We start from the raw sequence: 27,014 nt of genomic DNA, 5'->3' as shown, positions 1-27,014 counted from the left end.
TCTCTCTCTCTCTCTCTCTCTCTCTCTCTCTCTCTCTCTCTCTCTCTCTCTCTCTCTCTCTCTCTCTCTCTCTCTCTCTCTCTCTCTCTCACACACACACACACACACACACACACACACTCAGAGTATGTCCTCTCCCCTCCAGTCTGGTACCAGTGGTCCAGCTGTTCTGGTCGTTCTTGTGAGATCAACCAGATCAGGAGGAAGTCCAGCAGACCAGGAGGAGGTCCAGTAGATCAGGAGGAGGTCCAGTAGATCAGGAGGAGGTCCAGCAGATCAGGAGGAGGTCCAGTAGACCAGGAGGAGGTCCAGTAGATCAGGAGGAGGTCCAGTAGACCAGGAGGAGGTCCAGTAGACCAGGAGGAGGTCCAGTAGATCAGGAGGAGATCCAGTAGACCAGGAGGAGGTCCAGTAGACCGGGTGGAGGTCCAGTACACCAGGAGGAGATCCAGTAGACCAGGAGGAGATCCAGTAGATAGGTGTAACACAAGGCACTATTTTAGTAAGCAAGTATTATATTAATCTCTCTCTCTCTCTCTGTCTCTGTCTTTCTCTCTCTCTCTCCCTCCTTCTCTCTCCCTCTCTGTCTCTCCCGCTGTCTCTCTCTCCCTCTCTCTCTCTCTAGCTGCCCTGTCTCTACTCCTACACTCCGTACTGCAGTAACCAGGTGAAGGCGAAGGTGTTGTTGGACCAGAGGAAGCAGGACCGGCGGGTGCAGGACTTCCTGCAGCGCTGCCTCCAGTCGCCCTTCAGCAGGAAGTTGGACCTGTGGAACTTCCTGGACATCCCTCGCAGCCGATTGGTTAAATATCCGCTGCTGCTGAGGGAGATCCTGAAGCACACGCCCAACGACCACCCGGACCGACAGCACCTGGACGAGGCGGTGAGGAAAACCAACGCACCCCCGGTGTCTGCTGCATGTCAGCCTGCAGAACGCTAGATACTTTCTGCACAATGTCACTGATCTGTGGTTAAGAGATTCCATTACATTAGTCTAGATTCCATTCCATTCCATTAGATTAGATTAGATTAGATTAGACTAGACTAGACTAGACTAGACTAGACTAGATTAGATTAGATTAGACTAGACTAGACTAGACTAGACTAGACTAGACTAGACTAGAATAGATTAGATTAGATTAGACTAGACTAGACTAGACTAGACTAGACTAGAATAGATTAGATAAGATTAGATTAGACTAGACTAGACTAGACTAGACTAGACTAGACTAGAATAGATTAGATTAGACTAGACTAGACTAGATTAGATTAGACTAGAATAGATTAGATTAGATTAGACTAGACTAGACTAGACTAGACTAGACTAGATTAGACTATATTAGATTAGATTAGACTAGACTAGTTTATATTAGATTAGATTAAATTGATTAGATCAGACTTGATTAAATTGATTAGATTAGACTTGATTAAATTAGATTATATTAGATTAGACTAGACTAGACTAGACTAGACTAGACTAGATTAGATTCGACTAGACTAGACTAGACTAGACTAGATTAGATTCGACTATATTAGATTAGACTAGACTTGTTTATATTAGATTAGATTAAATTGATTAGATTAGACTTGATTAAATTAGATTAGATTAGATTAAATTATATTATATTATATTAGATTATTTTAGACTAGACTAGACTAGATTAGATTAAATTAGATTATATTAGATTATTTTAGACTAGATTAGATTAGATTAAATTAGATTATATTAGATTATTTTAGATTAGACTAGACTAGATTAGATCAGATTTGATAAAATTAGATTAGATTACATTAGATTTGATTGCAGTAGATTAGGTAAAATTAGATCAGATTTAATTAGATTAGATTAGACGAATTAGATTAGATAACATTAAATTGGATTGGATAAAATTAGGCCTTGTCCACACTACTCTGGGTAAATTTGAAAAAAAAAAATATTGTTTTTGTGTCGTTTGCGTTCCTGTCCACACTAGCATTTCAAGGCCGTTTTCTAAAAGTTTCCCGTCCACGCTGATACGCAAAAAAGAAAGGAAAAATGACCACTGTTTACGGAAGTGTTGTCATGGCTGCAGTAGCAGAGCTCCACCAAGATGTCAAAATCCCGACAAAAGATGGACAAAAGCGAGTCACACTTCTTTGTCTGGACAGACGACAACATTGAGCTGCGGATGGAAGGCCCAAACTGAGAAATAAAGATGTGTTTTCAAATTTACCCGGATTAGTGTGGACAAGGTCTTAGATGAGATTAGATTGATTAAACGAGATAAGATTAGACCGGATTCGATTAGGTTGTCTCTCTCTCCTCCACAGATGCTGATGGTCCAGAGTGTGGTGGCAGACATCAACAGACGGACGGGGGAGTCAGAGTGTCAGTACTATAAGGACCGTCTGTTGTACACGGAGGACGGACGGAGGGACGGACTCATCGACCGCTCCAGGACGCTCAGCTGCCACGGAGAGCTGAAGAACAACAGAGGAGCCGTCAGTGGATTTCTACGCTTTCTTTGTTTTTACTCGTCTTCAGTTTCTGTGCTTCCCACACTTTTTCTACTCTTCCACGCCTTTTCTACACTTTTTACTCTTTCTACTTTTTGTTTTTCTGCTCTTTCTATGCTTTCCTCTGAGATAATTAAAAATAAGATAAGATCAGATAAGATAAGTTATGACAACATTTTTATGAGGTAATACAAGATAAGGTATGTTACGATAAGGTAAGGTAAAATAAGATATGTTAAGACTCGCACTGTACCTCCTGATCTACTGGACTTTTTTAATTTATTGATACTGAGTATAAAAGTACTTAAAGCTGCACTAAGCGATTTTCCGACCACTAGAGGGAGACAGAAACCGCAACACATTTGTAAATAAACCACAGCAAAGCTGCTGGACTACGGAGGCTCCAAAGGACAAACCTAGCGAAGGTCCGTGCATAAGGGCTATTAGCTAAGCTAAAAGTTTCCTATGGAGAAGTGTCACCGATTACCAGTCTCGCTTTGCCAGATTTTTCTCCTGCTGAAGGTCACATGTCCCATAATGACAAGTGAAGAGGCAGGTAGCAAGTTTACTAGTGTAACAAGTTTACTAGTTTAACAATTTTACTCGCTCATTTCATCGATTCCGCCATTACGATAATTTTTTTCAGGAATGGGAGTGGGAGAGTGGCGCTTTTAAACAGAGAGGGAGGAGACAAGCTAGTTTAAAAAAATGAAAAGTTGCTGAATGGAGTGGGAGGAGCTTCATTTAGGAGCGGAATTTGACAACAAGCTTTAGAAAAGAGGAGAAAACAGCAACACAGCTGCTGCTGTGTGGATATTGGTTTATATCATTACATCTCAATGTAGTCTCCACATAGCAGACATTAGTGTCAGGATTAATTATAATGTCTGATATCACTTATTGCAAAAATAAATAAATAATAATTATAAAATAATAATAAAAATAAAAATTCCATAAAGGATACAAATAAAAATACTAAAAATATAGATAGTTGGATTAGATGGATGTATTTCTGTGGTGAAAACAGGTTGGTAGCATCACTAACATTTTTCGTCAATTCCCTGCTAATAGTCGTCACTGCTTTCAGTTCAGAATGCTGCCGATGCTAACAAAATGTTTCTGGGCTACCTGAGGGACGAGTGGAGAAACTTTTTCTCAACATTATGACAAATGCAGAATCAGTATCATCTTTCAAATCACTCCTCAAAACGTACTTTTCTGAACAGGCTTTTTGCATAATGTTTTATTTGTTATTAGTTTATGAGCTGTGTATATTCCTAGCAGACTCTTTATCTTAAAATTGTTTTCAGGTGTGTAATTGCTTTTTGTGTGTTTTCTTCTATCTTTTATCCTCCTTTTAAAGATTCTGTAAAGCACTTTGTACATTTTTTTTTTATTGTTATTATTATCATTATTATTATTAAGTGACTGGTGAGGAAAATGGCAGACTGACTCTCTCTCCCTCTCTCTCCTTGTCTGTCTCTGTCTCTCTCTTTCTCTGTCTCTCTCTCTCTCTCTCTCTCTCTCTCTCTGCAGAAGCTCCATGTGTTTCTGTTCCAGGACGTCCTGGTGATCACCAGGTCCATTTCGATCAACGACCAGCCAATCAGCTACCAGCTCTGCCGTCAGCCAATCCCCATCCGGCAGCTGGACCTGGAGGACCTATCAGATGGAGAGATGAGAGTGGGCGGGTCCATCAGAGGAGCCTTCAGCAACAATGAGAGGAGTCAGTACTTTACAAATATCAGAGATGCTACAAATACAAAATTAATTTACATCGTTGTCCACACGGTGAAAACAAGGAGGGGCTATGGATCTGTTTCTGTCCGTTCATTGGTTCGTTCATTTGTCCATCAAACTGATTCCATTTTGACAAAACTTGAGGGAACAGTGAACACTACTGTGTTCTGGCATTTTCAAAATTACACTGATTGGCCTCAGGAGGGCGCTGGTTAAAATTAAAACTATGTAATAACCAGTCGTATCTGCCTGCCTCCTAGCCTAGACCTCAGGACCGCAATGGAAATAAGTCATATGACTTTATTGCGATATCCTGATTAATTTTAGTACTGTATGTACATTTGTACATTGTAGTTTAATTTATCAAATAAAATCAATTTAATCAATCTCCTTCTGTCTCTCTGTCTCCTCCTCTGTCTCCTCCTGCTGTCTCTCTGTCTCCTCCTCTGTTTCTCTGTCTCCTCCTCTGTCTCCCCCTGCTGTCTCTCTGTCTCCTCCTCTGTCTCCTCCTGCTGTCTCTCTGTCTCCCCCTGCTGTCTCTCTGTCTCCTCCTCTGTCTCCTCCTGCTGTCTCTCTGTCTCCTCCTGCTGTCTCTATATCTCCTCCTGCTGTCTCTCTGTCTCCTCCTGCTGTCTCTCTGTCTCCTCCTGCTGTCTCTCTCTGTCTCCTCCTGCTGTCTCGATATCTCCTCCTCTATCTCCTCCTCCTCACAGCGAAGAACTTCTTCCGGGTCTCGTACCGTAGTGGAGGTCAGGTGCAGAGCCACTGCTTCCAGGCCAGCGATGCCTTCAACAAACAGCAGTGGATCAACTGCATCAGGCAGGCCAAGGAGGCTGCAGCGCTGACCGGAGACCAGCCACCACAGACAGGTCTGGGTGGTGAGACGGGTCTGGGTGGTGAGACAGGGCTGGGTGGAGAGACGGGGCTGGGTGGAGAGACAGGGCTTGATGATGAGACAAGCATGGGTGGGGAGATGGAGACGGGGCTGAGTGGGGAGACAGGTCTCGGTGTGGGTAAAGAGACAGGTATGGGTGGGGAGATGGAGACGGGTCAGGCTTTGGGTGGTGAGACAGGTCTGGGAACTTGTGGAGAGATCAGGCTCGTTAGCGAGACAGGGATGGGTGGTGAGACAGAGGTAGAACTGTCTGTGCAGATGAGAGCAGGGACAGACTGTAGGCTGAAGCCGGATGGAGGAGGAGGAGGTGCTGATGAGATTCCCACCCCCCTCCTCTCTTCCACCGCTCCCTGTGAGGAGGAGAAGGAGGAGGAGGAGGAGGAGGAGGAGGAGGAGAGAGGCGGTGAGGACGAAGAGGTCAGCATGGACACCAGTGACCTCGCCTCGCTCCGGGGGGAGGTGCTGAGCCTCAGGTGCTGACCCCCTAGGACCAATCTAAAGAGATTTAGACACTGACGGACTTGAACTGCAGCCAGTCACAAGGGGACGAGGGATCAGTTTCCCTGCTGTCCTCCACCTTCCTCTTGGTGTAGGAAGCAGTCAGGAAGAGACAAAGAACAACGTCATGGTCATCTGAACTTGTCGTCCAGAGTAACCACTGTGCTCCAGAATGCTGTAACTATGGTAACCACTGTGTTCTAGAATGCTGTAACTATGGTAACCACTGTGTTCTAGAATGCTGTAACTATGGTAACCACTGTGTTCTAGAACACTGTACCTAGGGTAACCACTGTTCTAGAACTCTGGTCTCATGTAACTATAGTAATAGCTGTATTCTAGAGCACTGGTACCAGATAACTCTGGTAACCACTGTACTCTAGATCGCTGGTATCATGTAACCATGGTAACCGCTGTGTTCTATGATGTTGGCTCCCTGTAACTATGGTAAATATTGTGTTCTAGAGTGCTGGTGTCATGTAATTGTGGTAACCACAAGGTTCTTGAAGTCTGGTCCCAAATAACTAGGTAACCACTATGTTCTAGAACGCTGGTCACATGTGTTTACTGTAGCCGCTGTGATCACTAGTATCATGTAACCATGGTAACCACTCTGTTCCGGAATTCTTGATTAACAATCTCAGGCTTCCAGATGGAAAGATCTGTGCAGACCGGGGATCACTCAACTATGATGTCATCAGGTCTAGTGAGTTTTGTGGGTTCCTGAGTTGTTACAATTACATTTTCAGATACAATGGAAGCCCATTGACTCAGTAAGGACTCACAAAATAGCTACAGGGTGTTTCGGCTGTCACATGTTACTGTGGTTACCACTGTGTTCTAGGCTGGCTTTCCCATGTTACTATGGTAACCACAGGGTTCTAGAATGCTGGACTAACTCTTATGAACGTAAGAATGGCATAGGAACACACACACAAGACTTTCCTTTAGCACTTTTAAAGAACATTATAAAAAATTGAAACTGACAAAAAGTTGCATCTAGAGGCGCAACTTCATCCTAAAAGTCATCCAGCTGGTAGGTGTCAGTCACACCAGCTGAGCCTCCTCTCAGAGTTTCTCTCTCCAGGTCTCAAACCCTTGAGTCCTTTACCTGACAGCCTGGATGGAATAGGCTAAATCAAAAACTAGCTCCTGAAGAAGCTGGAGAAGAGTATTTCTTCCAGGATGTTAACTCTGTTCCACCTACATGGAGGATCAGAACTTGTAGAAGGCAGACCAGCCAACAACATCATCACTGTTTGGAAGTTGAGCGACCGTGGGACCGTCGCTGGAACGACGATGTGTGCGTCTGTTTGGGAAACTCATTTTTTCCCCTCCTTCACAGAGAGGTGAGAGGTCAGAGGTCAGCCCCAGCATTAGCAGGATTCAGTGCCTTGCTTAAGGACACTACAGCTGAGCGGACACTGCCAGTCAGTGGGGGTTGAACCTGGGACTTTCTGGGTACAGGGCGATCTCTCTAACCACTACGACACCCTGTTGTCTAAAATGGGTGGATGAACTGGGACCAGCTGAATGGCTGTCACTCAACATCAAGGAGACAAAATGAAGAGAGAATCCTTGAACTTGAACTGGTAAAAGTTCAAGTGAGTATTTTTTGTTTCTTTTCTTTTTTTCACTCTTATCTTTATTTATGTCATCATTTATGTATCGACACTATTATCATGTATGTGAAGTTCTGTGGACTGGCCAACACGGGTCACCAGGCTGAATTGGGGACCCACTGGAAACAGGTCTGTAACCAGGGATCTAGTGGAAGGTTAAGCCGCCTAAACACAGTTTGCCTTCCTTTTTATTTGTGGAATAGAGTTTACCACCTTTCTGATGTAAATCTTTATGACATAAATTAATTCGTAGTATGAATAGTATCAAACCAATGTAGCTTATATGAAGATAGGGTCTGTAAGGAAAAAAGTATCTTCATAAATTTACCTTTTATTTATGGCAACAATAAATAATCCTAACAGTTGCAAAACCAAATACTCCCTGCAGATACCGCATGGCCTTTCAATAAAAAACAAACAAAAAAAACCATCTGCAATTGCAGTATGGCGCCCCTGTTGAGACAATGTCACCACACTACTGGCTTTGTTTACATTGTGATTTATTGGATTGAAGATATTTTTTTCAATCTGAAATGTATTGGCTGAGGTTTTGATCCAAGGCTGAGAGGAGTCTGACATGGATGTAGAGGCTGGAAAAGGCTGTTTTGTATTTGTAATGTCTGCAAACACTGGAGTAAGCTGTACATTCAGTTATGATGGGTTATGAAAGTTACAAACAACTTATTTTCTATAAGTCAAGTTAATCACAAGCATTTCTGGATATACTCAACATGCGGATGGTCAAATGAATGACAGATTGCATCTTTGACTAATTCTCTTTCACTATGAAAATGCCAGAGACTTTATGTCCCATCAAGTATCATAATTTTACCAACGTAGTCTACTGAAGGCACTCTTAACAAATAGATCACATGCTTTTTTATCAGATTTTCAGTTTCTGACAATCCATCCTCACAAATTTGCCGCAATATAGAACTGAAACATGTCACATTGCAAGTGTTACTAGAAAGCTGCTGCAAAATAAAATGTTTTCAGTCACGACAATCAGAACAAAGTTAGCTAACTCTTGGAGGAGGTGCCTATTGTGTGTGTATGTGCTGTATGTATGTAAAGAATGTATATTAAATCTATCTGTATATGAATGTAGGAACACAGCCAAGCATGTCTATTTGTTACATGGGATTACACAATATGGAAATCTATTAAAATATATAAAAAATATGGATTATGATGTTGAGACAATCAGTGTGATAATATTATGTTCGTGATGATGAAGACGATGGTGATCATGAGACAAAGACTGCCATCATTAGACAGTTTCCATATGATGTATTAGCTTAAAACAGCAGGTTGTTGCACATCTCAGTATAGATGGTGATGTGCAGAGGAGAACCTTATGCACACTTTCTCTCAGTTTCTATTTATTTTATTGAAAAAAAAACAGGCAATATTTAGTTGAGGTATTACATATTACATATGTGGATTGACACAAGACCAAAACATTTTCTGATTTTTGCCAGTCAATAAATGGCTTTAATGCTCTGATGAAGGTCTTTCTTGCTGAAGAGCGTTCATAAATGAGAGTGTGAAAGTCCTACAAACAGGGCAAAGACGTTTCAGATCATATTATTCCATTCTGTGTCTTGGATCAGAGTTATTAGACGCAGGTGAAAACATTGCCTCCTTGGCGGGACTAATGATACACCACTGCAACATATTTGTTACAAATAATAACAAATAACAATAGATAGCTACACATTCCTTAACTCTCTGGGAGCAAACAAGTCTGTTGATCAGACAAGATCAGGGGATCAGGGGCCCCCTAGTGGGCCGGGGCCCCAGAGTGGTCATACCCCAAAATTGTCATGTTGGTCAAACATCCTGTAGACTTCAGATCAGACTAAACAAACAGAAGCAGCATAAAATGTGGAGATATCAGCTCTCCTGTAGCTCCACTTTAGAGAGTGAGCACAAGGTGGAGAAACTAAAATGTGTTGGGACTGAAAAAGTGTCAAAACCTCAGAGGAGGCGATACTGAAACAAGGACACAGAGTCAGAGCTGAGAAGCAGATCCACAGTTCAGCAGAGAGGAGGAGAGTGAAGGATCCTGGTTCAGTGAGTCTCTGGAGACACTGACATGTCTCCTAACGGCCACTAGGGGTATAAACCGTGAGGGAATTAAGTAATCAATAAATTAATGAATAAATGAGTCAATGAATGAATGAAAATGTGCTGGTCTGCTGTTTAGTTCACTGTAGATGATGTGGTTAATGTCTCCATCTAGTGGACACGCAGTAGAACTACTAACTTGGATTCTGACCGGTTTGGTGTCAGACTGATGTTTCTAGACTTTGATAGTGAAGTTATGAGGAAGTGACAGCAGCCTCAGATCAAATGAACACAGACACCCAGAACTGACGAAGGAGAATAAGCAGTGTCTTCTCTGTCAGTGTTTCCTCTACAGATGAAGGCAGAACGTCTCTGTGACTTGATCTGGATGTGAATTCACCAGGCAAACATCTTCCAAGGTAACATTATAAATGTTTGGTGAATACACTAGCTGACATTGTATGATGTGACTGTATAGTCGACTTTAGCAGGACAAGGTGCTGACAAACTTTCTGTTTTGTGACTTTTAGTGGAAGCCTGATAAACTCTACTTAGGTTGTAATCTCAATTCATTACATTGGTGAAATATGCAAGAAGTGTCAGAACTAGTGTGAAAGCTCAGATACATGTTGTGTTTCTGTTGATACACTGTGTACAAAACACCACAACCTCCACAAAGCTGAGGCTCACTCCCTTTCACACAGAAAACATTTGCACCTTTAAAACCTCTATTGTCTCCAGGGCTAATCTGGCTAATTTGTTGGAAAGAGCAGCTGTTCCTAGTATTTTGTACATTCATACATTCAACTGACGGTCCAATACACAATACTGGGTTCACTGTTTGATATTATTTTGAGCAAAATCTGAATGAAGACAATTACGACTGAACAAATCAGTTTTTATTTCTGAGGGGAAACAAAAGCAAAAGTACAAACCATAAACAGGGTGACTAGATGTCTGTAAAATTAAAGAGTAAAATTTTAAAGGTTTTAGGACCATTACTAACACTCAGTGCAGTGTATATTTGGTATTTAACTGTCAGGAATGATCACAACAGCATAAGTGATATATCCTGTAATGGAAACCTTGTTGTAATGAATCAGCCCAGCTAACAGCATGTTGGATGTGTTTGTGTAAAGGTGTTCGCTCTATGAGTCAGTCTGAGGAGAGAGAGGAGGGGCTCCCTCCCTCTAAAACCACTCTGTCTGGGGAACATGACAGCCGGACCAAAGCTAAGAGGTAAGATGAGGATCTCTAACTGTCCATGACTGTTCTCCATCTCAGAGCTCAGCAGTGAAATCATTACAGCATCATTATTCAGAGTAAAAGCTCTGTGTTGTGTTGAAGCCCAGTCCAGCAGGAGAGACCAGACTCCCCTGAACCCAGCTGTGTGTCCATGAAGAGCGACCGGTCTAAGGGTCAACCTATTTATTTTAAAAGACAACATTCTTCTGAAACAATGCAAGTCAACATAATGTTACTGTATAATGTTAACATTAACAAAGCATTTTAAAGAACAAATTCCCTCTGGAGAGGAGTAAGATGTTAACAATAATATGTAACATTACTCTTGGTTTTTTTTTAACTTACAATAGCAGCTGTTGAGGAAGGGGAGAATGTCACTCATTCACTCTGCTCTCACAAATTTTCTATCTGGTTCTTGAATTTGAACTGTTGACCTTCTGGTCACAATCCTGCTTTTCTTGAGGTTCAAACTCCCCTTCTTTTGTCAATCCTGTTTCTATCAGGATCCAGCAGGAGAGACCAGACTCCCCTGAACCGAGCTGTGTGTCCATGAAGAGTGATGAGTCTATTGGTCGCTTTATTGCATTCAAAGATGGACAGCACTCTGCTGAGCAAAGGTAAGAATTTAAAACAGATGAGTTTGTAATTATCCAACACTCCTGAGAAGAGGAGGTCATGAGATATAGAATTGGTCCGGCCTTTCATACTCTGTTAATGTAGTTTCTTTTTTCAAAACATCACATCCAATAATCAGGGCTGACTTTCCTGATAAAGATGCAAAAAAACATATTTCACTCACTACTTCATGAAATTTTCATGCGCGATTCACAAAGGACATCATGACAAAAATGTTCTAGAACTACTTGAAGATCAACTTCAAGAATCGTAAGGAATCATCAATTTTCTGAGCTGAAAGCATAACAAGTCGACTAAAGAAACCTTAATTTTAAAACAGATATAGTTTATAACCTCCAACAGTTCACTTTATCTTGTCACCAGTAGATTCTGACAACTGCCAGGTTGTTGTGAATGAATGACACATTTCATTACTGCTTGAGTTCTGAGTATTTTCGGGAAAGCCTCGTGAAATGAACAAATGTCTTGAAGAATGACTTCAAGATACAGTTAGTGCTGCAAAATGCTTTGGGAAAGACTCTTCAGAGAATTATTTACAGTGGAGTTCACCTTGTGTTTCTGCCATGATTCATCATGAAAGAACACGACACCCTTAACAACATGTGTGTGTGTGTGTGTGTGTATTTGGAGATCTACTACTTAAATGTTTCCTCCACAGAGTTCACCACCAAAGGAAAGAGGTTCCCAGTGGTCAGTCTGCCCAGGAGCATCAAACAGACCTGGACTCCATATTTGTGGTGTGTAAATGTACTACAACACATTTTATCTCAGCTACAAAGAAAATGCAAAACAAACATTCTGGTCATTATAGTCTCCATGCTGCACTCTGTAGACCAGTGGGCTTTCAAACCATGCAAGATGGATGTGATGTTGTATTCATGATTTCAATATGAAACTGGAATTGTTCTGTACCAGCTTCTTGAGGAGAACATTGTCACTTTTGTGAAGAACAAGCTGAAAAGGATCCAGAGGGTTCTGAGTCCAGATTGTGGGCCCTCAAACCTTCAAACTTGCATTCTTGGAGACTTGCATAATTACAATAAATTGCCATGTAAAACTAAAAATATTTTTCTCTCAATATGCATGGTTACAAAAAAGATAATTATGAATAAATGGATTGACTCAAACATACCAACTTATAAAGAATGGATTAATGAAGCTATTGATATGATTAATATGGAAAAACTTGTAAAAAAAAAATCGTATTAATCACAACCCTTCATCTGCTGTAAGATCTTTTATTAATGCGAGGCACTGATTCCATTTCCCTGTTAAATCCTTCTATTGAACTCATTATTCCACTTGCTCACAATATTTTCGGTCGGCGTGGCGTCATACTTCCTGTGACAGAGAACTTTATATATCTCGCTAATCATTTTATATGGATTACTTGATTTAAATTCTATTTCATCTAAACTTTTCTGACTGATTCTCAATGTCAAAGTTTTGAGTAACAAAACTTTAAATGTGAATATATTTCAAACTTTCTGTATTAATCAATTAAATATATTTTTTAATTCATTAATTTAATTTATATGGTTATCTTGTCTAATATCTAAATCTGACATTATACTTCCATTGGTTATTCCAACGGTTTGCTTCCATAGGAACTGTAATAGTGTCTGTGACAATGTTCTTCACCCCCCCCCCCCCCCCCCCCCCAGTGTGGACCATGATGCAGTGCAGTGGTTGAAACCAGGTCTGAGGAAGTGGAAGTGTGTATTTAGTTTGATTCATTCAAATCCTAAATGTGTCATCATGAAACTGAGAGATTAACGGCCAATCTGTTAATAAATCAACAAATAATAAACACAACAGGTGTGTTGGATGAGAAGCTGCTGCTGTACTGAGTCTTGTTCTCTCATCAGATGCCTGTGAACTCACACTGGACCCAAACACAGCACACAGAGAGCTCTTCCTGTCTGAAGACAACAGAAAGGTGACAAGGGTGAGAGAGGAGCAGCCATATCCTGATCACCCAGAGAGATTTGACTACTGGGAACAGCTGCTGTGTAGAAATGGTCTGACTGGTCGCTGTTACTGGGAGGTTGAGAGGGAAGGAAAGGTTCATATAGGAGTGACTTACAGAGGAATCAGTAGGAAAGGAAGGAGTTCTGACGGTTGGATTGGAGGGAATGAAAAGTCCTGGAGTCTGTACTGCTCTAGTAGTTACTCTGTCTGGCACAATAACAGAAAAACAGACATATGTTCCCTCTCCTCCTCTGACTCTGGCAGAGTAGCAGTGTATCTGGACTGGCCTGCTGGCTCTCTGTCCTTCTACAGAGTTTCCTCTGACACACTGATCCACATCCACACCTTCCACTCCACATTCACTGAACCACTCTATCCTGGGTTTGGGTTCTGGTTTGGGTCTGGTTCCTCAGTGTCTCTGTGTCAGATATAGGAGGGAGAGAGAAACACTCACACTGCTGCCCAAACACAGCTGCTGAGATGATAGTTCAGGTATGTGTGTGTATGTATGTGTGTGTATGTATGTATGTGTGTGTGCGTGTGTGAATGTATGTATGAATGTGTGTGTATCTGTGTGTGAAAAAAGTGAGACTCGTTTTTTACATATTGGCAGATTCTGCTTTGTCAAAGTCCTGGCTCCCACTTTTTTTTTAACCTATTTACAATTATTGTAAACATATTATTTTCTTCGTTCCATCATCATAAGTTTCCTCCGACCAGATGTCTGTGTTCCACTTGTTCAGACTGAAAGGTTTAATAAACATAAAGACAGAGATTCACTTCAAAACAATTCAGCAGCAAGACTAGTTTTTTATATATTGTCAGAATCTGCTTTGTCGGTATTCCTTTATCTCCTTTGTCTCCTCTACCTCCATTCAGCAGTTTGTTGTATTTTTCTTCTTGGATAACCGGCCAATCGTAGACGAGGTGACGTCACCTCCAGATATCTTCAGCAGCTACAATGGAGTTTGATATCAGAAAATGTTTCAGTGATCTAAAACGTTGTCAGGTTTTGGTGTGCAGGATGTTCAGCAGACCAGATGGTTCGGGACTGTCTGCTTTGTTTACTGCATGATGGACCATCTGTGTATTTTTAACTGATATTTCCTTGTGTCATTTGTACCGTCTATGTATTCTGATGTTTTCTTGTGTCTGAGGTGAGACCAGAGACACAGTCCGGCCCTGGCTGCACAATAAAGTTGAATTGTATTGTATTCTTTTTTTTTTTTTTTTGGTTCATTTTCCATCATACACACAACATATATAACCATATGTTCACAATACATGACAGTAAAGACAAATACAAAGCAAAGTACATGACAATAAAGACAGACAAAAATAAATAAATAAATAAAACAAACAAGTTTTTCCATGTGTCTTTCTTTATCATCATCCTCTAACCTTCTAGTTAACATACTTTCATACAAAGTTGTTTTAACCAATAAATCCATCCATTCTGTAAAAAGTGGTGCTGTAGTACTTTTCCAATGTTTACGTTTACCAACCTCTGTGTTGTTATAATGCCCAAAAACAATAGTATTATACTGTATTTTGAGTAAACATTACAGACTGATGATAGAACAGTAGAAGGGGATCTAAAGGTAAAGAACTGACTGATCCAGAGGAGAGCTGACACTGGAATAAAACCTATGACGTCGATGTGTAGCAGTCAGTCCTGACTTGGCCCTGACCCTCCGGACTCTAGGTGGCGCTATTAATCCTCATAACCAAGAAAGAGAAACTACAGCTGGCCCCGTCCGCGCCCCGTAGCCAAAGATCGTCTATTTAGACTTGGGGCTGTAAAAGTGGGCGCTATAACCACACTTTCCTCCTAAAACACAGCATTGCCGTTACCATAGCGACCAATCTGGTACAGACAAAAAAAAATAAACTATCAATAAATGTAACTTTTAGATTTTGATTATTTGGGTGTAATTTGTTCAAAATAAACATTATCTGTTCTATATTACAACTTCTCCATTAAGGTCATTCGCTTGTGTGGCGGTAATAGGTCTACTCTACACCTTTCAGTTGGATGTCAACCGCCTCAATTTCTTCTTTATCTTAAGGAGAAGAAGAAGAAGAAGAAGAAGAAGACGACGAAGAAAAAAATAGAAGAAGAAGGCCATTAGCTTGAGAGCTGGTAGAGAGCAGACACTGGTCCGAAAACAGTGTCAGAGTGAGAGCTCTTTCTGTCAGTCTTTTCTCACATGTAGTTACGTTAATGGAAAAGTTAGCAAGGTGCGGCCGTCTGTTCTGGATTGTCCGTTAAAATGGACTGATGTTCATTTAGACCAAATTATTGCTAATACTCGTAGTTAAAATATACGTTTTTGTGATGAGTAACGTTAGTCTTGTTTCAGGTCTGTGCCATTGGTCGTTATGGTAACGGCAGCTGTAGTTACAGCCAAGAGGCGGCGCTATCGAATGTGATTCAGATCAGATCGAAGGACTAGGGTTAACTATGCAATTTTATAAATATGAATCGTTTTTTTTTTTTAATGAAATTAACCGTTACTTACATTTACCCAAAATACAGGCGCACACACTGAGATGCAACTAACTGTGACACAGTTCCCCTCCATTAAGTAGACTAGAAGGCGGGCCGTTTTGTCTACGATTGATTTATCTTCTAAAACAGAGACGATCTTTGCTCCCAGGCAGCATGGCGTTGTGCGTGTGCTGGTTCGATTCCCTGCGCTACGGGACCAGAGGGTAACAGCGGTGTCAGCGCAGGGCTCGAGCCGGGAGACGGTGACAGAGTAACGGTTGGAAAGAGAGACTTCGGTTCGACTGAGAATCCGACGATGGACGGCGACAGCCTGGCCTGGAGAGAGGCAGCCCGGCCGAGGCAGGCGTCTGCTGCGGAGGTCGGTGCTACTGCTAACCAGCAAGATGGCGAGCTAACCGAGCTACAGCCTGCCAGAGAATCTCAAGCTGGTCTGGACAGATCGAGGGCTCCTAGCGGGGGGACGGAGAGGAGAAACCCGGCTACTGCTCAGGTTCACCAGAGACATATGCCGATGGAGCCGCTAAAGTTCCATATACCGAAGAAAACCAAGGAGAAGAGAGGTGGGCTGCTCGACCTGTTGTTATTTAAAAAAACAAAAAAACAAATTTAATTACGTTAGATTAAACTAAATTGTGTAATGTCTTAATTTCATTTTCATTTATTTATGCAATTAACGCTACTTTAGGTATTTTTAAACGTATTAATTCATTGTATTGTTGTTGTTGTTAACCGTCGCTCCGTCCCTGTACACATTAACTGACAAGCGTCCATTATCGGACGGCTAAACATCTATTATCGGACACATTGTCGTTTTGTTTAAGTGTAGTTACCAGTCCGCAGTATTTAAACAAAACAGGTTTCCCAATGCATACGCGATTTTTAACTGTACACATATATACCAGAATACAAATTCAAGTTGATCCGCTCAATATAGCTAGCGCTGGACAAGCATTTCGAGATTGCAGCAGAGGCGGTTAGCATCTTTGATTGCAGCTAACGCTAGCTAAGCTAGCTAAGTCAGAGAGGAAGTTAGCTAGCTAACAATTCTTTTGTGTCTTGTTGTTCGTAACCTAAGCTATTCGATCTACTTGAGTTTCTGTCTGAGTCTAGAGCTTGTCTTCATTTAGACATACATGTAGCTGGTGCCTCTTTAGCTAGCTAGTTTGTTTACCATCAATTGGTGAGTGTGTGTGTGTGTGTGTGTGTGTGTGTGTGTGTGTGTGTGTGAGAGAGAGAGAGTGTGTGAATGTGTGTGTAAGGTCATGACACACCGCCAACCCCCGTTCAACCTCCTGTCCTTTCCTGATCAGTATTGAGCTAAACTGTGGTGCTCATTCCAGAAATGGGGCTAGTGTCTCTCCTCTCCTGTCAGTAAGCAGTGTAGTGTGGAGTCAGTGTGTGTGTGTGTGTGTGTGTGTGTGTGTGTGTGTGTGTGTGTGTGTGTGTGTGTGCTCATCTGTCATACAGCGGCTGTGTTCACTGTTTGCAAGATGATCCTGCTCTTTTCATTTGGTACTAGAGATGCAATGAGGAATATAACGATACATTCAGCTAACGGTTTGATAATATCACGAGAAAAGAGTTATGCAAGTATCAGCACACTCAAAACCACAAAGGCATGGCCCATCATCAAAATAATCGAAGTACTAAAGGCACAAAATAAAATATTGACAAATCAAGGCATAAACGTGAACTGCGGAGGATCTGCGGGAAAACAAAAGAATACAAAACCTAGACAGGGTGACTGCAGGTTTCTATTTGTTCAATTTAAAACTTTTCAAATCCTTTTCTCATGACGGATCAAATAAAATTTGAGACCAATTTCATCCCCAAGGATGCCTGAAGAGTTAAGAAAAAAACAGTGAAGTATACATCTGCACAACTAGAGAAACTTCTCACTATATAAGTAGAGCAAAGAGAAACGGCTCCATATTTAAGGCCTTCGGTCTGATGAAACCACTTCAAAGTCGATCATCGACCTTTGACCCAAGCTGCTCTGGAGCCAGGTACACTTCTCAGGGTTTAATGGGACATGTGTGTGTTACATTGTGTGCACTTTATCTGGATGTGCGTGTTACCTGAGGAGCACAAGCTGTGAAGCTGTATTATTATTGTACAGTATGCACTTTATTTTAGTTGGTGATTCCACTTCTCCATGTGATATAATAGTGTGTCAGTGTTTCCTATATAATGTTAATAAGGTACCAGCACCCCGCCAAAACTATCCGCGAGCCCGTCAACTTTAAAAAATGATTCCCGTAATCCAGGAGAGAGTTTAGTCTGCTAGTCCGGGTGGCGAGTGAGCGTTTCTGAATGTGTAATAAAAACTATTTAAGGTATTTTCAATAGGAGAAGCTGGTAACTTTTGTTTTGTGTGAGTGTGTGAGTGTGTGTGCGTGTGTGTGTGTGTGTGTGTGTATGTGCAGGTTGCTTCACCAGCGAACCAACCAACTCAACTATTTTAGATTGCAATGTGAGAAGGAAAACAAATTCAGATTTCTCACTCTGACAAACGGAGTGCATCCAACCTGGTTTTGGATCATTATCAGCGTTTGTGTTGTGTGAATCCACATGGCCAGCAGTGTCTTTACAAAACAGTCCTGCACTAAACTGACTCTTGAGTGTTTCGTCTGAATCGTTCACTGGGTTTCAGTGAAGAAGAACTTACAGAGATTAAAATGTCATTCAATGATATATCCAACTAGTCATGGGCCGGTTTCCGGTTTCAAGGTATACCGCGGTTTGAAAAAGTCACGGTTCCAAAACCACTAATATTTCCCGCCGTACCGTTCCGACGGTATGAGCTGTTTTTTTCCCCCGAGTTAAAATGACTATTCTCAAAGAGAGACAGGTCAGGGAATCCCCCAGGTGGCTGCAGACTGCAGAGGAACACGCCCCTCCCCTCTGTTGCGTCGTCTGACATGCGCAAAACACTGAATCCAGCACTCTAACATGGGCTTACGTTTTTAAAAGATGGACCTGCATCAGTTATTTCTTTACTGCTGTTCTTTCTGATGAAGCAACGTTTTGTTTTGCCCCCGCAATTATTGGCTCCATTTGTAATTTTCACCGCTGTAAACCGAAACTGGCCCGGAGAGGCGGAGTCAGGACTTGATATAAAAACGGGCTGCACCGCCCACATCAAGCCTGAGCGCCCCGGGGTTAATAACAAGCACATCCATTCCAATCCTCCCGGAAAAAAGGGGAAACGTAATTGTTGTTACTTACGTTAAATACGCGAGCGTGTGCAGAAAGAGGCGAGATAAAGAAAGTGATCGGAATGAGTGTTTACATGACGAAATTCTATCCATCGACTGGATTATGAAAGAGTTAAACCACCCCTCTCAAACGGAATGAAATTTCATTTGGATTGGCACTTTATTCTGATTGAGGCAATGCTGATCCGTGATCAGCAAGCGATTTGGATATTTGGATAGGATTCCCTTAAAGAAACGTCATAAATGTAAGTTATTTTATCATTGAAAATGTCATTACATTAAAGTAAGTTAACACTGTTTGATAATACAACCGTGTGGTGATGCAAATGTTGTTTCTAGAGCAGCAACAGTAATGTTTACAACAGCAAAGTCACTATATAGACTCAATAATATCTCACTGGAAACAAATCTAAAATATCAATAAAATACAACACTACGGACAGAGCAGATCGAAATATCGCTTTTCTACATGTTTATGCTTGTTGAACAGGTGTATTGATAAAGTATTGGCTTTTTACTTGAGAAGGTTTATTGCGCTTACAGTAACGAGTAGTTACGTAGCTGTCGTCAACTCGAGTAAAACTTTATCTTTCACTTCACCTGGTTCACTGTCTCCACCGCGGCCTCTCTGCTGCTGTGTGTGTGTGTGTGTGTGTGTGTGTGTGTGTGTGTGTGTGTGTGTGTGTGTGTGTGTGTGTGTGTGTGTGTGTGTGTGTGTGTGTGTGTGTGTGTGTGTGTGTGTGTGTGTGTGTGTGTGTGTGTGTGTGTGTGTGTGTGTGTGTGTGTAGGAGCTCAGCCCCGACACAGAGCAGAGAGAGGCTGCAGCGTGATAATAAATTACACCAAAACGTTAAAAAAGTACCGATAAAAGAACCAGTAACGTCGGAGCTTATCAATACTATGGTCTGTAATAATTTAGCCCCGGGGCCTGTTTAATACCCATCCCTAATGCTGACCTTTCTGTCTGTCCAGCTCTGTTCCAGGACGTGTCTCCTGAGTCCAGGGAGCATGAAGACATGATGACCATCCTGTCCTCCAGCTACAGAGACACAGGCTCTGCTGGCTGCTTCACCTACTGCAAGCCACACCTGGTGCACAGTGAGCCGCTGGAGAAAGAGGTGAGACGGGCGGGTGGAGGGAGTATTCGACCCCTTTGACTTTGCCCACATTTTGTTTTGTTACAGCCCAAAGTCAAAATGGATTAACTTATATATACATCATTTTTGTCATTGATGTATTGTATACTCATCAATCCATAATGTCAAAATGGATTTCTTTATGTAAATTTTTTGTATAAACTAATTAAAATGAAAAGCCGAAATGTTTTGAGGCATCAAGTATTAAGCATCAACCCCTTCGCAGTGACAGTTCAGACTGAGTTAAAGGACAGTTCCGGTTATTTTCAACCTGTGCCTCATTTTCCTAGTTTTTGCCATCATGATTGATTGTAAAAGCATTTAATCGCTTTTTCGGGTTCAGCTGTTGGAGATTGCTTTGACCTTGGCAGTGTGTCTTGGAGAGCTGACCTCACTCCTGCCCACACCTAACCGCTCTTGTCCCACGACGTCATATTGTAGCGTTCCAGCCAATGAGAAACGACCGTGATATTGAGTCATAAATGGCAGTGATTTCATTCATCTTGTTGGGATCTTACAGTATTTCTTTTAGTCTGTTGTAATTAGGGATGGGACAATATATTGACATCGCAATACAAAACATGTCAGTCCGTATGTTGTGTCAGGAACATGAATGGTGATATCAGCTCCATGTTATTCTGCTGTCAGGAACATGAATGGTGATATCAGCTCCATGTTATTCTGCTGTCAGGAACATGAATGGTGATATCAGCTCCATGTTATTCTGCTGTAGTAATCACTAATGAGACTCTTGACCTTCACAGTTTCACAAGCTCTCCATCCAAATTATATTATTGTCACTTTGTAATGACATGGGCAATTCAATCCAACCAGGATACGATGTAATAAATAAAAGTTCAGCGACAACAAAGTCTGACTGTGCAGAATTCTGTTTATTCTGAGACACAAATCTCTCTAGCGATGCCATTGGCTGCTAGAATGTAAACAACAAGCCCCGCAACGTCACACTGATGAGAAGAAATGCTGGAATATTTTAACTTTGTTCTGTTTTGGTGAGCTTTTTAAAACTTAAAGTAACACTCTGCTCCTGCTTCTTTGACGTTGCATTGAAAACCCAACTGTTAGCTCACCACCACTTTGATTGTAACAGTTTTATGTTTTATCTAGTGCTGAAATTATTAGTCCATCGATTGATCGATTAGTTGATCGACAGAAGATTAATCGGTTATAATTTTGATAATCAGTTATCGTTTTGGTCAGGCGTCGACCAGGACGGCCGCTTGTTGCAGTTGCTCTCGCTCTTTTCGCACTTTTTTCCTAAATATCTCTTCTATCTTGTTGTTTTAGCTTAGCTAAGTAACTAGTTAGGTTTCTAAGTTGTGCCCTTCTGTAACCATGCGGTTTAGAGGAGTTTTAATCACTTTTCTGGTGGTTGGATTACTTTTTTCTGAGCGTCACGCCGCCAGTGCACAACAACTCAGCGGCTCCACTGTTACTGTCTACAGCCGGGATCAGCTGATGGCGCTCCGGCCGGCATGGCTGACGTAACTCACCAAATCCCAGAGGAGCTTAGGAGAAAGTTTCAGGGATGACGGGGTAAAGGAAGGAGGTCAAGACAGCGGAAGGCAGAGGCACGGAGGGAGAGAAGGAGATACAAGCTGTATCTCCCCTCTCTCATCATGAGCAACGTAAGATCACTGGCGAATAAGATGGATGAGCTAACGGCGCTAGCCAGGAGTCAGAGGGAGTTCCGGGAGTGTCGTACTGTGTGCTTTACTGAGACATGGCTGCACCAGGATATCCCCGACCACAACGTCTCCATCAACGGCTTTCAGACTGTTCGGGCCGACAGGGATTGCACCGAGAGCGGTAAGCGTAAAGGCGGGGGGGTTGCTGTTCTAGTTAACAACAGATGGTGCAATCCTGGTCACATTACGATCAAGGAACGTATTTGTTGCCCGGACATTGAACTGTTAGCCGTGGGACTCGGCCATATTATTTGCCCAGGGAAATTTCACATGTCATTGTGGTGGCTGTTTACACCCCCCCCCCCCCCCATGCCAACCCGACGTCGGCGTGTAACGTCATTCACGCCGCCATAGCTCGACTCCAGACTCAACACCCGAGTGACCTCATCGCAATCGCGGGTGACTTTAACCATGTCACCATGGCAACAACCCTGCCCAACTTCCTTGACTCATCTGTTGTCTGCCTCCAACCATCATCTACTCCACCACCTCCTCCCCTACCTGTAACCTCTACAGTGTGCTTCACAGCTGACCATGTAAGAAGACAGCTGATGAGACTCCACTCAAGCAAGGCTGCAGGCCCTGATGGTGTCAGCCCCAGGGTGCTCAAAGCCTGTGCCCCCCAGCTATGTGGAGTGCTTCACCATGTCTTCAACATGAGCCTGAGTCTTCAAAGGGTCCCCGTGCTGTGGAAGACGTCCTGCCTCGTTCCTGTGCCAAAGACTCCGCGTCCCAGTGGCTCCAAGGACTACAGACCGGTGGCATTGACCTCCCACATCATGAAGACCCTGGAGAGACTTGTCCTGGAGCAGCTCCGACCCATGGTCAAGCCACTCTTGGACTCCCTCCAGTTCGCCTACCAGCCCCGACTTGGAGTTGAGGACACCATCATTTACCTGCTAAACCGCGTCTACGCCCACCTGGACAAACCGGCGAGCACTGTGAGGGTCATGTTTTTTGACTTCTCCAGTGCTTTCAACACCATCCGGCCGGCTCTACTGGGTGAGAAGCTGACAGCGATGCAGGTGGACGCCCCCCCCCCCCCTCCCCCTCGTGTCCTGGATTGTCAACTACCTGACTGGCAGACCACAGTATGTGCGCTTGCAACACAGACAGAGTGGTCAGTAACACTGGGGCCCCGCAGGGGACAGTCCTGTCTCCCTTCCTCTTCACCCTCTACACCACAGACTTCAACTACCACACAGAGTCCTGCCATCTTCAGAAGTTCTCTGATGACTCTGCTATACTTGGATGTATCAGCAGGGTGAGGAGGCTGAGTATAGGGCTGTGGTGGGAAACAAGTACAAGTACCTGGGAGTGTACATTGACAATAAACTGAACTGGGCTAAGAACACTGAAGCTCTCTACAAGAAGGGCCAGAGCCGTCTCTACTTTTTGAGGAGGCTGAGGTCCTTCGACATCTGCCGGACAATGCTGAGGATGTTTTATGAGTCTGTGCTCTTTGCTGTGGTGTGCTGGGCAGCAGGTTGAGGGCAGCAGACGCCAAAAGACTCAACAAACTGATCCGCAAGGCCAGTGACGCTGTGGGGGTGGAGCTGGACTCTCTGGCGGCAGTGTCACAGAGGAGGATGCTGTCCAAGTTACGTGTCATCTTGGACAATGTCTCCCACCCGCTCCATGACATGCTGGTCAGGCACAGGAGGACATTCAGTGCAAGACTCATTCCACTGAGATGCACCACAGAGCGTCACAGGAACTTATTCCTGCTGTGGCCATCAAACTTTCCAACTCCTCCCTCAGAGTGTCAGACACTCTGAGTCAGTAGACTGGCTCTTGGACTTATTTCACTCCTGTCAGCAGCTTTATAACCCCATAATTGATCATTTATATTTTAAACTGTGCAATACTGATTCTGGTAATAATTTTGTGCAATAATTCAACTGGGCAATAATTATTTAATTATTTACACTGTTGTATATATTGTAGTATAATACACATATTTTACATATTTCTTATTTTCTTATTTCTGTTTTTCTTATAATTTCTCTATGCTTATATATATTTCTCTTCTAGAATGTGAGCAACTGCAATGTAACCCAATTTCCCCTCAGGGATCAATAAAGTATTTCTGATTCTGATTCTCAAGTAAAAATACCAAACATTTGCTGGTTACAGATTCACAAATACTAAGATTTGCTGCTTGTTTCTCTTTCATATCATTTTAAAATGAATACTTTGGGTAAGTAAGAAATTGCAAAAATGTGAACTTGTCATTATGACATTTGTCATTATTTTTGACATTTTATAGACTAAATGATTAATCGAAAAAGTTAGTTGAAGCCGTAGTTTTATCCCCTACCAGATTTACGTTTCATTAAGCAACTTACCACCAAGCTAAACATGTTTCTACTTTCTTGTCTTTGATTATTTATTGTGTGTGTGTGTGTGTGTGTGTGTCAGTTTGTGGAGAGGAGGAAGGAGATGAAGGCGGATGGGAGGACAGACAAGGAGCTGGAGGAGAGCTACTGCTTCCTGCTGGCTGACACTGTCAAGGTGAGAGTAATGCTGGCTGTGCTGCTGGTGTGTGAGAGGCGACTGCAGCAGGTTTTAGACAGATGGAAACAGTGCAGGCAGTAAACTACAGTGAGCAGATGAAACCCTCAGTAAACTGGAGCCCATGTTGTCAAGGAGGTCGTATTTGACTGACGTGAATAATCGGCACGCATTGATCAAGCTGCTGGCGTTCAAAATCAGATGAAAAACATTCTAAGTAGGCCATGTGTGATCAGCTGATCACGGTTTCAACTGCCTGATCAAAAACTAAAAATCATTTGCCGGATCAGGAATGTGATCGTATCATATGCCGTAAAAAGAAAAAATTGCAGCAATGAGCAAAACAGGCCTGTCGTCCACCCGTCATTATGACACTGACAGCATCTTGTTGTCTTTCTGAAATTTTCTTGGTTCTTTTTTTGGTGGTTTGATAAGGGATTAGACAGGATTCAGATTTGATAAGCAGATTGGATACTGGATTCAGATTCTATAAAATGCTTTCGAACCCCAACTCTACACCTCAGTCACCAAGCACACACTAACATGTAATTACTGTTTGGATTAAACCTAGGATGTATTTCCACATGGACAGGCAGCCATAAGAACAATCTGTTAAACACAGTGCCAGACTGCAATTTGACTATTTACGCTTGCTGTGCACTTTCATATGATGTGGTGTTGTTAGTAGAAAGTCAGAGTAAAATATATAGTTTCACTCAGCGATCGGTGAACGGCTGATCACATCATCCAAAAATTGGCAATCAAAATTGGCCTTTTTTCCCTTATTAATAGGCAAGCATGGAGCTATACGTGATCAGCCAATAGGGCTATTAGGCCTACTTATTTTGTTTAAGACCTTTAACTGAACATGTTACAGGCTTGCCCATAACGGTGTCCTTTCCGTTCGTTTAATTTTCATTCTCCACTGAGAACATTTGTGAACAACATTGTGCATGTGAATAAAGTTAACTGAAACATAGAAGCTGCAACTGTTTTTTATTGATGGAAAATAAAAATATAAAATGAAATGAACTTATTACAACAGGGAAATTAGCCAACAGAAGAGTTATTTGGAGGTACAAAAGAAATAATTGGCTGGTCATTTCTGCTCTATAGGTCTCCTACCCCCCCCCTCCCCCCCATGACACTAATAACGTCATATACCGTATACCCCGGTGGAATGTCAGGAAGGTATGAAGGTGTGAAAAAATAGATACCGCCCAAGCCTAATACGCAGCTTAACTGTGCTTAACTTTCATTTCCCTGTACCACATCCTGTTGTATTTATGAATCGTTCTTGCTGGTCGTCAGCGCAGCGTGTCGAGTCAAACCAAGCCGGGGCATCGGCATGGAGACGGAAACATGTTGTGGGTGGCAGAGCGGGTGTGGGTGGCCGTGTTCGTCTTATTTCTGAGCGTTGGCCAGTTTTATACCTTTCAGATACCTGAAGCACACACCGTTACAAATGCATGCGAGCAGTGTTGATTACAGAAACAAGTTTAACTTTTGTTTTCTTGGATGTGGTCGGGGTTGCGGATGCAGCGGAGCTTGACTCTGAAAAAAGCCTGTTATTCTGGACCGTGTTATCAGCCAGTTCTGCTCAGAAAGGCTTTTATCAGGCGCTTCACGTCTGCGTCCACTTAGGCTGCTGATTGGCTAATCTAGGCTAAATGCAGACGAACAGTGATGTGCAGTGAATATAAATGTTTGTTTACAACGATGTTAATGAGAAACGCTAACAATGGACTCATGTAAGATTATTGCTCATGTGGTCTGATAGTGATGTCCTGACGTGGTCTGATAGACTGACATGCCATTTAAAAGGACGACAGAAACAATGTGGGCTTCATGAACGCTCCCCTCTACTTCTGTAGTGACGCTTTTTGACCTGGAGATGTGACGGTTAATTACTGGATCCAACTTTGAAACTCAGTTTCTTTTTTTTCACACCTTTGAACCTTTTGAAACTCAGTTTCAAAGTTTGGTCCAAATGTCATTCATTAATACAATGAAATATTAATTTTGTGGGAAATGTGAGTGAGAAGGGGCCCTTATGGTTATTAAAACTGATATTTTATTTGATTCATGTTTTATCTCACATGATATTTTGTTAAATCATCTGTGTCTACTGCAGCTGCGCTCGATCTGTGAGAAGGGGCTGTGTGTGGGTCACAGCTGGATCACGGCGCTGGGAAACCCCAGTAAAGGTAGGAAACATATATACAATATATAACAGGACCAGCTATTCTTTTTTTGCAAATTTTTTATGTTTTCCATCCATTTTATGTTAATCCTGACTGTTTGAGCACGCATACACCACAATATCTCTAAATCAGGTTTGCCAAACCTTTCAGGCTCATGGTTTTTCATGCTCACCTGGCAGAGAAAACTCTGGAGACTTCTAATTCAGTCAGTAAAAATAATCCATCACTGTGAATGAGAAGCAACAATCTTGTTTTGCAAAGTTGCACCAGAGTTCCTCTAGACTCCTGTTCATGACGCCAATTGATGAATATTTTTGTAATAAAGACAAGTTCGCCGTCCTCTGACACAGTGTTCTCTTTAATGAGACATGCATGGAGAGAAGTACATCACAGCAAAGGGAATGGTGCAGTTCTCTAGCGAGGGTCAGAGGGCCAGAGGGTCAGAGGGCCAGGCTGATATCTCCGACTCATGATCCTAACACTGTCGTATTTGTACGGATGTTGTATAAGTGGGTCTGAGGAACAATAGCATCTTTTCCACACGATGA

The 27,014-nt window shown here is 42.3% G+C and overlaps 2 protein-coding genes and 1 long non-coding RNA gene across 3 annotated transcripts in view; all 3 read left to right on the top strand.

The window, feature by feature from the left end:
- The window catches only part of arhgef3 (Rho guanine nucleotide exchange factor (GEF) 3), a gene marked incomplete at its 5' end in the record, with an annotated part of 6,946 nt that extends 1,335 nt beyond the window's left edge, over positions 1–5,611 (top strand). The window contains 4 exons of the mRNA XM_071535550.1: positions 626–883; positions 2,311–2,481; positions 4,033–4,222; positions 4,950–5,611. Of these exons, the coding sequence (XP_071391651.1) occupies positions 626–883; positions 2,311–2,481; positions 4,033–4,222; positions 4,950–5,611 (1,281 nt within the window). The remainder of the gene's footprint in view (positions 1–625; positions 884–2,310; positions 2,482–4,032; positions 4,223–4,949) is intronic.
- A 3,992-nt stretch (positions 5,612–9,603) lies between these two features.
- On the top strand, positions 9,604–10,768 carry LOC139657643 (uncharacterized). The gene is made up of 3 exons (XR_011696181.1): positions 9,604–9,740; positions 10,461–10,560; positions 10,669–10,768. It is a non-coding gene; the product is annotated as an uncharacterized lncRNA (long non-coding RNA).
- A 5,133-nt stretch (positions 10,769–15,901) lies between these two features.
- The window catches only part of LOC139657649 (protein TASOR-like), a 55,761-nt gene continuing 44,648 nt past the window's right edge, over positions 15,902–27,014 (top strand). The window contains exons 1-4 of the mRNA XM_071535548.1: positions 15,902–16,245; positions 19,876–20,021; positions 24,170–24,262; positions 26,397–26,469. Coding sequence (XP_071391649.1) covers positions 15,981–16,245; positions 19,876–20,021; positions 24,170–24,262; positions 26,397–26,469 — 577 coding nt within the window. The 5' untranslated portion in view covers positions 15,902–15,980. The remainder of the gene's footprint in view (positions 16,246–19,875; positions 20,022–24,169; positions 24,263–26,396; positions 26,470–27,014) is intronic.

This window comes from Centroberyx affinis, unplaced genomic scaffold (assembly GCF_046629955.1).
Source record: "Centroberyx affinis isolate AG114_WGS23_722 - 3 ecotype Tasmania unplaced genomic scaffold, CSIRO-AGI_Caff_v1 ptg002728l_1, whole genome shotgun sequence".
In the NCBI taxonomy this organism is placed as follows: Eukaryota; Metazoa; Chordata; class Actinopteri; order Beryciformes; family Berycidae; genus Centroberyx; species Centroberyx affinis.
The sequence above is the reverse complement of the archived record's forward strand: the minus strand, read 5'-3'. Positions and strand labels throughout refer to the sequence as shown.